The sequence below is a fragment of the Loa loa genome, assembly GCF_000183805.2.
Source record: "Loa loa unplaced genomic scaffold supercont3.12, whole genome shotgun sequence".
Classification (NCBI taxonomy): Eukaryota; Metazoa; Nematoda; class Chromadorea; order Rhabditida; family Onchocercidae; genus Loa; species Loa loa.
In genome coordinates, this window is record NW_018108192.1 from 182,702 (window position 1) to 195,581 (window position 12,880).

Genomic DNA, 12,880 nt, shown 5'->3' on the forward strand with positions numbered 1-12,880 from the left:
GGAGGAGTAAATATATGCTTTAACAAATGTATATTAGGGTTTGTTCATCCCTTGCCAATGCAATCCAACAATGCTTAAAGCAAAGTAAGCTTCTGCCCCTACTCATTTTGATTTTTTTAAATAGTGTTCATTTTGAGCTGCCTTTTATGGATTGCTCAAAAACGATACATTAGCAATTGTTGTGGATAGTTTGAGGAATTCATCTCTTTCCTCATCAGCTTGTGGCATAAAACAGATTAACATAGATAGATTAGTCCAAATGACGGATTTTTTAAAAAGACTACTAACCCGTGAAAACATTCATTGTTGTGCTTTACTTCACTTTTTTTTTCACAACACCCGCTGCTGTTTGGATCCCGTTTTATTTCTTCCTGTGATATACATTATTGATCTACCTATCGTTTTACCCTATTTTGTATCGGGACTGGTCAGTTGTGGCGATATTAAGTTTTGATTTGTTTGAGGAATTTTTCTCATCATGTGTTCATTTTCGAGGAAATATGTGATCAGTGGATATCGAAGAAACGATTTTTGTATCAGCATTTTTTTAAAATATAATATTTCAGAACGAATGTGTAATTATATATGTATGGAAGCTAATACCGAACATCTTCACCTTGGCCACTACTCTTCCCTTTAAAATTACATCCTTGTTGTTCATGAATTCTACAAACTCTGAGTGCTTTAACACCTTGTCTTCATCATTCCTCATTCGCTTCTTAGGAAATAACAGCAATTTTCGGTGATACAAACAAATGATGTTGACTAGGAAACCTACGGTACCAAACTGTAATTCTTTGTGGGATAATCGAAAATCTGCTTGTGAAGCTCGTCGAGTTGAAATGTGAGTTATTGTTCATTTTCATATTGCTATACTCACATTCATTGTAAAATTGTTTGGAAATTTGATTAATACCTTATATTTCATATAAATTTTGCTTTAGCTTTTATAGTTTAAATAGGACAGAGCAAGAAGTTTGGACTGCTTCCATTAGTTTCATTTGTTAGAGGAGAAATAATTCTATGTCCAGTCCAGAATTTGAAATCTTATTTTTAGATTAGATCATACTTTCGACAGTATGGCACAAGATGAATTGGCTTGCTGTTCAAATGCGAATATTTTTAAATCTCCTGCAATGAGTGAAAAAAGCGGTGTTTTGAAGAGAAACTGCATCAGGAATCAGGCTTGTACCTTAAAACTGTTAAGTAGGCACTATCGCTCATTATCCCGTCACCGCTTTCATTCTTCTGTGACATCATCCAATATCTGCCCATTATCATTCATCATTTTATTATTCGCTTTTTTATCGATGTCCGAGTTCTTCTTAATAGCAGCAGACGAGTCAAGTTTTTCTGATATGATGACCGAACTGAGGCCTATTAGCGACAGCAGTAATCATAGTAGCAGTATAAGTAACAGTTACGGAGCAGAAACTAGTCAGTCATCGTCAACAGCATTGCGTAAAGCGTATACTAATCAGTTTGCCGTGCGTATCACGGGTGGTGATATCTTGGAAGCGGACAAATTAGCGACAAAGCATGGTTTCATCAATCTTGGACCAGTTTGTTTCTTTTTCTCAAAATTCCATAAAAATTTAAATCAACCTAAAGTGGGCAGATTCTCTTGGTACATATATTGTTCCTTATTAGGAAATTGTAAACACTGCTGTTGTTCGGGTTTTGCAAATATGAAAAGCCAGGAAGTTTTTTTTCATAAGGTTTTCGGATATTTGTTTTGTTGATTACTTTGCTTTAAAAAATCTCAGATTCCCAATAGTCGATTTTAACAACAACATTTCTGTGTTAGCAGACCATTCAGCCATTTTTGTAATTTGAATACCATTTTTTATAGTTTGAATCATTTTATCAGTGTGGAGATTGTAGAAACTTCGGGAACCAGTGAACTTTAGTAACAGTTATTATTCATCCATTGATTTGATTTTTTATTTTTGCTTGACTTCTATTCAACTCAAACATTGATTTGTCTTCCTGAATTCGGGTAAAGAATATTAAAAAATATCGAAAAATTTCTTTGGAAACCCTCCGGCATCTTTCTCTGGATTTCCTGATAACAAAACCTGGAAACACTGTTTGATGAGAATCTGAAAAAAGGCATAGGTTATTCGCAACCTGCGTCTTTTGATATGATGTCAGTTAATTGTAGTATTATCAACTTCAATGTTTATAGTTAAGGTTTTGCCAAATGATGAATATTTCTTATTCGAAAGTCGGCAAACAAGAAAGAGGTCGACACGGCCGAGAAGGAATGCCCAAACAAATTCTATTGCGCGAGAACCTAAGGTAAGGTTTCTGTAAAACTTTTGATTCTTTTTTCTCTCCAAATATTTGTGGGTCTCATTTACTTTATTTGCTCCTTCAGTATTGATATTGTTCGACTTTCTCTTCGTTCACAATTTGATTTTTACTGTATTGATTTGCTAGAAGGGACTATACATATGCAGTTGTTTTTCTTTTGGCAAACATTGAACACCAACTGATATATATATATATATATATATGTACGGAAACAAAGAGAATATGTACGAAAACAAAGAGATTGAAAGGATTGATCAGATGTTTGTAGTTTTTCTTTTGCGCTGTATTATACTGAGTGACCCTTATCGCTTAGTGCTCAATGTTTGCAAACAGAAAAACAATTTTTGGATGAATCAAGTGGCTTTTCATCACGAATACTTGACGTAACTTACTCTTATCTTTACCTACGAGTGTATATGTACGTCATGCGCGACGCAGCAGATACAGCAAATATCTCTTCGCTATTTCCAGTCATTCGATCGTGTAATGTATGAACAAAATTTTGTTAGATAATGTCTCAGAAACTGAAGCTAATATTAAATCTATGTGGTCATTCCGCATTGCACTGAATTACAGAATGAGCATTTTTAGATCCCTAATGTGATTGCTTTAGTATGATCGGGAATTATAATGCTTTAATTTGAATACAAGTATGTATAGCTTTAAATGGTACTATATCACAAGCATGTGCAGCTCTCTTGTCTTCCAACTGCCCACTGGCTTTGTGTCAGTTAAGGGCATCCAACATCCAAATATTACACTGTTCGTGGCGAAAGTACTTGTTTAAGTTCGGGTACTGAGGATGAGAATATTGAAGATCATGCTTTGTTGGTACCGGTCGCTATCTGACAAATTTTAGCAGTGGTTTGTGAACGTATTTTACCATTGTTTGTAAACACATTGAACTATTAGATTTGTTCATCCTCATCCAGCTTGTTTAGAGGGTTTACTGATTATTTTGTAGGATGAGAGAGGAGGTTACTAAAGCATGGAATCATTGATTTAACTTCTTCAGCTATTGTAATAGATTAATCAATGACAGATTATGAGTTTAAGAGATAATGAACTAATGTTGTTTAACGTGAAGTCTTCATTTTCTTTTATATTTATAAACTTATAGTTCGATAATGATTCAAAAGTCCATTGCATTTGTACTCTTTCTTCGGGAATAGAGATGAATTATTAGTATCACATTGATCAGAAATCGGTGCTGTTTTTAAAACTCTGTAGTTTCATGTAATGTTAGATCTCTTCATATATCGTGACTTTCCAAATTGTTGGGACGCGCAATATTAGAAATCCTTTTCATGTTACCGTTATTAGATTTGAGCTTCTGAAGTGGGAGTTTTATTTTCTGTCCATACGGATACTGCGCAGAGATTTTAGAATCTGTGAATTGTTGTAATTAAAATTATTTTCCTACTCTTTACTCTTCTAGTAGTGAAATGGTGGGGCAGTGTGAATGATCACCCATTCGTAAAATGGATATGCTGATCAATTTGGATCAAAAAAAGAAACTTTATTGTTCTCCGATTATTTGAGCACTTATCAGAATTTTGGAATTAGTACGGTGCATTAGGTAATACGTGTTGCTGTAATATTTTGATTAACATGTCAGTTTTAATTAAAAGGAGAGTATTGGTTGAGATGTTCGTAATGGAATAATCTCATGTTTTTTAGGTAGAATGGATAGAACAACAAATAGCAAAAAAACGAGTTAAACGTGGTTACATGTCTGTGAACAGTCGTTCACCGACTGTTCACTTGCAGAGCTTTAAAGTGAGCATCTTTCGTAAGCTTTACTTTAGATATTGGTTGATAGTAGTAATAAGAATTTGGCCTTTTATCACTTTATTTTTATTTGAATAACTCAGTTTCATTTTTTAGCTTTTATAAAATATTTATTTGATAATTTAATAATCACCGCTACACAAGATAATGCTTTTATATTTTAGTGAGACTTAAACAAAAAGTACTAAATATGTAAAATTGAAAAGAGTAAGTAGAGAGTTTTCCTTTCAGCACTTCCATTTTTTCTAAACTTTTTCTAAAAATAAATCAGCTCAGTTTTAGTATTTGTACAATATATACATTGTTTGTTCACGTAAAAAGAATTACAATAATTAGGACGAGAATGAAAGAATTAAAAAAATTTCCTGGTTGTAATGTCTTTCATCTCAAAAAATCATACTCGGTAGCAATATGTTCAGGGCAATGAAATCAGTGACGATCTCACAATAATAGCTAGTAGTGATGCTCAACAACAATATTCAAGCAGCCGCAACCGGAATGCTGGTGCCCGCAGTGCTGGGAATTATAATTTGAATGATCCGTTGTGGTCCCATATGTGGTATTTGGTCAGTTTGGAATCACAATATATAGTGCTTAATTCTGCATTTTATTAACCGTTCAACTGTAAAGTAATTCCAGAATCCGGCAGTGTATGGTCGTGGTTTGGATCATAATGTACGCGAAGCTTGGGATCTTGGTTATACAGGAAGAGGCGTAGTTGTAACGATACTGGATGATGGTTTGGAACGAACACATCCAGATATTGCTCCCAATTATGTGAATTTTTAAAATGGGAACTTTAAATTCAAAGTAGACTGATTGTTGTCCTTCATTGTCTTCGTAGAATTTTGCTTCCTAAAAACAATACTTCGTTTTCAGGATGCAAAAGCTAGTTACGACGTAAATGATCGTGATGAAGACCCGACACCCCGGTATGACTATACAGATGAAAACAGGCATGGAACACGATGTGCTGGCGAAGTAGCTGCTATTTTCAATAATTCACTGTGCATTGTTGGAATCGCCTACAATGCTCGAATTGGTGGTACTATTTTGGGTTTATATGCAGAATGACTGTTTGAAAAGAAGAAAAGAAGGATGTGTTTTGGAGGATTGGATTCGCTCATGAATTAATAAAATTTCTCGTAGAAGCTAATTTGAGCATCTTGTGATGTAAAAAAGTGTTCAGGGAATATGTTTCAGTCCACTTTTGCATGTTAAGTAGTAAAATTCATGCTTAAGATCAAGCTATCGAGTAAATTTTTATGAAAATCTATGAAGCTGGTGCTGTTTCGAAAGAAAAATTTATCATTTCAAATATTCAATATTGTTGTCATCAGGAGATTGGTAATAGTTGTCGAGGGTTTTAGATGTTTTAAATCAAACTGATAATAAATTGCAGGAAAAGAAAAAAGAAATTCTTTCAGATTTCCTCTTACAGAAAAATGTTTTGTGGTTCAGCACAGTGCTTTGTTATCTATTAGCATCAGTTAAATGCTGAATGCTTTTTGTGAATAAATACATTCATTAGGTTTTTCCTTTTGTAATAAAGCAGTTTTCTATGAGCAGATATACTACAATGATATTTTTGCATAGTTTCGAACTACATAATTTCGAACTTTCCAGTTACCTTGGACCAAACATGTGGCTTTGGAGTTGTTTTCAGCAAGAAGGCCACTACTAAGTAGTTCAAAAAATTTTCAAAAAAAAAAAAAAAAAAAAAAGTTACAAAAATCAAAAATTTTCTTTTTGTAGGGATTAGAATGCTGGATGGTGATGTGACCGATGCGGTAGAAGCAACCAGTCTTGCTCATAATTCTGATCATATCGACATTTATTCGGCAAGTTGGGGACCGGACGATGATGGCAGAACAGTTGACGGACCAGCGAAATTAACGAGAAGAGCTTTCGAAAAAGGTATTCGTGAGGTGAGTCGTTAGGAAAGAGAAAGTATTGTATTATTTTGTTCCGGGAAATAGTTGCTGAAAATTTTTGTTTCGGGTTAGATAGCAACCTAATAGTGATTAGTATTATTTAGAAATTATTTAGTATTATTTTTATTGTTTTTTAAAAATTGTTTTAGTTGAATTAATCTTTATACTTTAAAAGGGAGGAGCTTTTTTTTAGGGTCGCCGTGGACTTGGTTCTATATTTGTTTGGGCCAGCGGAAATGGCGGCAAAGATGCCGACTCATGCAATTGTGATGGATATACTAATAGTATTTATACGTTATCGATATCGTCCGCAACAGAACACGGCAACATACCGTGGTATTCGGAAGCTTGTAGTTCAACACTTGCTACTGCGTATAGTAGCGGTGCGACTGGTGAAAAAATGATTGTGAGTCTCGTAAAATTTTGTTTAAAGGCAAGCTAAACTGATAAATAAAAGCAAAGATATAATAAAAAGCTTGTTTTTGCGAATATTTGTTCTTTTCATGAAGTGTCTTCGCTGTGTCCTACTCATCAGTTTGGGCGTTCAGGAAATGTTTAATCTCTAAATTCATCAAAAACGAAGCAAACTTAGAGCTCCATTGTGCCAAATTCGAATCCATCTGTCAGTTACTAACGAGAGTTACTACCACGAGTTACTACCACGGCATTTCCTCAGTGACATTGGAATTCCCTCCACGACAGTAGGCTTCGGCATTAATATAAAAATTTATCTGACTGAAAAAAAAATGGAAATTTGTCGACACTTCATTCTTTGCGAAACAGAATTTAACATCATCGATGCAGCTTTGAAATACATGTTTGATATGTTGTTCAAGTTGTTGTTAGGAATGTCAGTGGAGTTCTAAAAAGGTAAATTTCTTTCATGCTTTCAAATTTGTTTGTAGGTAACAACAGATTTACATCATTCCTGTACAAATGCTCATACGGGTACGTCGGCAAGTGCACCACTAGCAGCTGGCATTGCCGCTTTAACTTTGGAAGCTAATCCTAAATTAACATGGCGAGATATGCAGGTAACTTTATTCGTTCCTTAAATATGAATATTGCTGGTTAAAGAAATCTCATTGGAAAGAAAACTTCAATTAGCTGATGAAAACAATCGCTAGGGTATATATTATGTTATAATAGGGTATATATTATGCTAGGGTATATATTATGTTATTCTCGAAAAGTATTCCAAAGAATTTTGCTCGTTGTTCAAGTGAATTAAAATACATTTGCGTCAGATGTTGTTTTAGTTAAACTATGGAGAGTCAAATATAAAACACAGCAAATATCCGGGATAACATAGTAAGAGATTGTTTTTCAGCACATTGTTGTTCGCACCGCTCGACCACTCAATCTTCGTGCTGGAGACTGGGTAACAAACGGAGTTGGAAAGAAAGTTTCACATTCATTTGGTTTTGGTTTAATGGATGCCGGTGCAATGGTCCGATTGGCTAGTAACTGGACGAGGGTTCCGGAACAGAGAAAATGTGTCGTCTTTTATCCGGCTAGATATAAGTTAGTTTTTCCTTTTTATTCAAGTTTTGCCAAAATTTGAAGGGAGAATTACACTTGCAAGGAAATGTTTTACTTACTATGAGATTATTAGATTTTTCAAAATCAGATCGATATCTTCCCAAATGTGCTACTGAAGAGAATTTTGGACAAATGTAGAGTATACTATGCAGAATAAACTTGCACGCAAGCGTATATCTTTCTCTTATTCTTGGTTCAGTAAAAAAAAACATAAAATCTCGATGTTTAATGTGTTGTATTTCAAAAATATTGTATTTTTAAATAAAGTGAACTGATATTAAGATAGCTGTGCTAGCCTTGACCCAATTTATAGAGATCACTGCATTAGAAGGTAGAAAATAACTGGATACCGGCAAGATCTGTGTGTTCTCAAAATTCCTTCTGTATTTTAGTAGAGGAAACATTGGTTTTGACACTTTCCTAATTTTTCTTTAATTTTATTATTTTTAGTATTCTTTTTAGAACCGTTCCACATGGCAATCGATTACAGTTGCAGCTTTATACAGATGGTTGTGCAAGCTATCCTCGTAATAAAGTAGGGTATCTTGAACATGTCCAGGCAATCATCACCCTAACTGCACCCAAACGGGGTGATATACAGATCTATCTCACTTCACCTTCAGGTAAGTTATGGTATCACAATAGTTTATTTACCAAACAGGTAGGAGATTGGATTCAATTATTTTGAAATAAATAGCAGCCATTTTTCCATATAAAGTACAATTGATTCCCATGCTGTTGCTCTCAGATCATTGTTTTCACCGTTATATAAACTTTTTATGATTATTATGTGAACTTTTTAACGAATACTATAGGATGTTATAGGGACTCGATCAACTTTGTTAGCGAAACGGGCTCGTGATACTTCCAGGACGGGCTTCAGAGAATGGGCTTTCATGACAACTCATAACTGGGGCGAAATGGCTGTAGGTTTATGGACATTAGAAATCAATAACGATGGATGGGATGGTAAATTCTCCGAAGTTTTTTTTAAAACGCAGTTTACATGTAGAATTATATAAAAACCAAAGTTTACAACTCACATGTAAGTTTTTTCAGATGCTGAATTGATACGATGGGATTTGGTTCTTTACGGTACAGCAGCAGAAGTAAGCAATATAGGCGGTACATCTTTAACATCGTCATCACTGACACTACGTTCATTGTCCAGTAAAACACGGACGCGGTATGGTGCGTTATGGGACGACATATCCGCTGCACCTATCATTATTGCTTCCAGTAATATAGCTTTATTTCCTTTCCTGTTTAATTTTATTGTGTTCTATTTATTTATGCCTTCCATCCGGTAGTTTTTTCTTTGGAAAAATGAAACTTATCCAGAATTAATTTTTGAATTGACAATTTATGATTAATTTTCAACAGTCGGTTTAGGAAAATAGCTGCAATGCTTGTACAAAGCTTAGGTTTTAATATTTGGTTTTTTGAGTCATTAAAATTCTAAAAATTTGTAAAGTGACATTCACGAACTAAATTCATTTAAAGATCCGATGCATTATGGGAGGTATTTTGATATCATCTGTAAGAGAAAATGATGCATTGATTCAGCAAAGTGCGACAGAAGCTTTATCAAACTAACTTCCATTCTTACAAGTGATTTGTGCGCTGCCATTATTCTATAAGCTATATAGTCCGCTGTTTCATAGTGCATTTTTCACTCTTTGTAACTTTGTCAGTACTTCTTATCTAAAATTCAAGTTTCCGTGTAAATTCTCTTTAAAAAATATTTATATTAAAATTGTGTATTTGCTACCAAAAAGCTGATTGAATTTCAATAAGGGTAGGGTAGATGCTGCCGATACTTTCCTGGGCATTCTGATCTTTTCATGGTTCTATAAAAAGGAAAAGGAAAAGTGATTCCGAAACGTCGCTAGTTAGGAAAACACATTTTTTCGAGGCGTTCCTATATTAAGTTTAAAGTGCGAAAATTGATTTCGAGAAAAAATTGAATTCGAGAAAAAATTCAATTCAAAAAGTGATTCAGTTCTGCTGAGAAAAGTCGGAAACTATTTAAAATCCCACTGAACTTGAATTTATGGCTTTTGCATCCTTGCTACCTCTAACCATTGTTTTTGGTCATGTTGTGATCGCACATTGTAGTTAGGTATTTTTATGCTTGTACGCCAAGTATTATTATACGGTTATTTCACATCACACGTTTTATTATAATGCAATTTTGTCTCATTCACTATTACAACGTATCAAATCATATGATGGTGCTTTCTAACTTGAACCCCAAAGAAAGCATAGTTTCATTGCTTCCATTTATCTAACATATTTTCTAAGAAGTGCTTATTCGTCGAAAATAATGATTTGTGCGTGGATACCTGACTTATATTTAAATCAAATTAGCTGTCGATTTTAGGTTTCTTGTGAGGTTTGTAGAAACCGCCCAATGGTCTTGTTATACGATTGTGATGAGCTTCGTGGTTATTTTAAATTTTAAGCTGACGGCGTTTCAATTTAAAACTATAACTGTTTTAAAAAACATTCGAACTTGTTTTTTTGGATTACTAAAATAATGAGATATGCGCGCTTTCTCGGTCTCCACCTGCCATTATCTAAATTGCATTCCTGTGCGTTTTTGAAGTCTTTGATTTACTTGTAATTCAAATTATTTGGACAATTTCTTCATTTTAATGTTGAGCGATGAAGACAGTTATTGATTTGATTTTGTGACTAAAGTGGGCAGTTGCTTAATTTGTATAAATTTCCGTAGTTGCGTTGAATTCCTAACGGAGTTAACTTCCGGCTTTGACTTTGTGGTAACAATGAAATCATCTTACCTACTGACACAGTATTTGTATCTTTAATTTGCAATACAAAGTATGAAGTCAGCTTGAAGAATTGAAAAATGTGCAATCTGTAAAAAACGCAAATTTGTTGGACCGTTTTCATTTCATGGATGTGCTCTATCATGTTGATCATCTACAATCGAATCTTTTATTCCTTTATTTTCCTTTCCAGTTCAGTACTTGTGCTGTACGTAACACTATGTATACTTCTGTTTTTTTTTGTGCAGATATCTTCACAACACTGTCACTTCAACTTCTACCCTTGGAATTGACTTGTGGAAAAATAAATATTGTATTTACATCTTTCCTTTGTAACATGGGTAGGTTTTCTTTACAGTAAGGTAATAGCTAGAACTACAAAAATTTTAATGTTAAGCACAGAATTATGAAAATTTAAAGGAAGTCAAATCAAACATTGTTGGGAAACCCAAAGCAGCCTTTCCCAGTTTCACCGTGACTCATATTAATTGATAATATTTTAATTTCCCCTCCTTCTGCTCATCCATATTGGCTGTCCATATACGGTAATAGACAAAGAGAGTGCATTGCCTATTACTGTATCGTCCGGGAATTGTGATGTAAACCTTCGTAGTATAGTATAATATGTATCCTTTACAGACATTGTAAACCCTGCCTACTTGTTTGCTATATATAAGAGCTCATATCTTCATTCTAGACCATTACCGTTATTATTCTTCCTCTCTATCTAGTCGATCTGTCGCTTCGCCAGATTACGCTCATTCCGTTCTCCATAGTTCGCTATGCCATTCGATTTTTCAACGATCACTGTCCTAAGTATTCCATCGCCTAATAAACAGTGCTACCAACTAAGCCATTCGTGGTTACAGCTCAAAAGTTTGAATTTTACAACAGTACCTCCTCAAAAGTAGACTATTTCTTACAATATTTCGATTCAAATTCCATTTGTATTCTCGCAGTACAAACTTTCACGATACAAATTTTTGGTGAGGTGAGGTGGGATAATGGCAACTGCTGTAATAAAGTGCTAAACCAGGTAAAGGCGAAGCTATTCGACGGAATCAAAGATATAGACGTCACGTTTCTAGATCAAATTTACCAGAAGAATTATAGTAGCAATATGATACTAAGGAAGGAATTGTCGGGGAGGGAGTGAGACGCCTTGATCTCGAGCCACACATCGGCGTTCTGGAGTCGGCCAACAAGGAATGGTTAGAATTTATCAAGTGAATCAGGACCTCACAAACAAGAAAAGAAAAGGGAGACAAATACGACGTTTGACGGTGAAGCTGTTATAATTCTGGACATGTACGGAAATGGCACTGGGCTAGCACTCCGATATCTAAGCCAAAACTGTATAAATGGAAACTAACTGAACAGAAGTCATCTCAAATAGCTAACAGTGAATTTACCACAGTTACAACTATCGGTATTCAGTGGTGATTCAAAAGTGTGAGAATTCCAAGCAACTTTGAAACTGCAGTGCAATTCCAAGCCGTACGAGACGTCCGAAAGTTGAACCATCTTACTTTAAAGGAGATGTTTTACAGGCCATGAGAGACTACGATACCATTCCAATGAACTATGACGTCGTAAGAGAAGTGTTGATAACAAAGTTTGGTCAATAAATTCCTGTATAGTGAGCAACACTCCATTAAAAGAAATGATCGCAAGTGAGGAACAATCGTCGAAGATAATTAGAAGCGATGAGAACATGGAACATTGAAGTGTTGGAACTATCGTTGAGAGCAAATGTCTGGCTACTGGACAAGGTATACCAACAGGCAACGTATATCAACGGAATCATGGTATGTTACTTAGCTCCGAAATTTTTTGAGACGACTAGTACAAAGAAATGAATAACTCAAAGCCAAATCTTTAGCAGCAAGAAGGAGGAAGGAACCAATTAACTCTAAGCCAGGAGAGAAACTTCTGCTTTAGCTACTTTCAAGCGGTCTAAAACAAATAGTTACAAGTTGGCTACGAATTCAAGGGAAGACGCAAAATCCGGTAAGGCAAAAACTTCGTGTTTTTTAAAAATAATTGGGATGGTGAATGCCAAAATGCTCATTGTACTACATAAAGTGACAAAGGTGGTGTACACAAATTGTTGGGTCAACTAACCGAAGGATTTAAGTGCACAACCATAATTCTCTAACGAAAGAAAAGGATCAGAAAGGTAAGGAAGAGGAATCAGAGTAGTCAACCCAAAGATGCCAGAATTCCAAGAAAAAACTTTGGTACTGTTTAATGGTTCGCAGTTATCCTTTGCATGCAAGGATTAAATCTACAAGTGGAAGGACCACTGAATTTTGCTTCATTTGGTAGTAGGAAACCGAAATGTCTCTCTTACTACCGAAGCAGGAATTGGGATAAGAACTGGTAAAAACGAGGCTGTAAAATTCGAATCTAATATGATGAACCAATAAATTGCAAGTAGTAAAATTAAATAATTATGACTTGTCATCCATGTAAATTCGAGGCCAATTAAACAGTTTAAGGAGT

General features: G+C 34.8%; 1 protein-coding gene across 1 annotated transcript; it reads left to right on the forward strand.

The window, feature by feature from the left end:
• Nucleotides 1-757: 757 nt before the first annotated feature.
• Nucleotides 758-8,893, forward strand: LOAG_04307 (hypothetical protein; the record flags this gene model as incomplete). Its single annotated transcript, XM_003139844.2, has 14 exons — nt 758-844; nt 1,058-1,562; nt 2,194-2,301; nt 3,997-4,095; nt 4,527-4,673; nt 4,747-4,884; nt 4,987-5,152; nt 5,863-6,035; nt 6,235-6,447; nt 6,947-7,075; nt 7,372-7,565; nt 8,046-8,206; nt 8,409-8,552; nt 8,643-8,893. Coding segments are annotated over 14 exons (2,515 nt in total), but the record flags the coding sequence as incomplete, so codon positions are not given.
• Between the last annotated feature and the right edge of the window lie 3,987 nt (nt 8,894-12,880).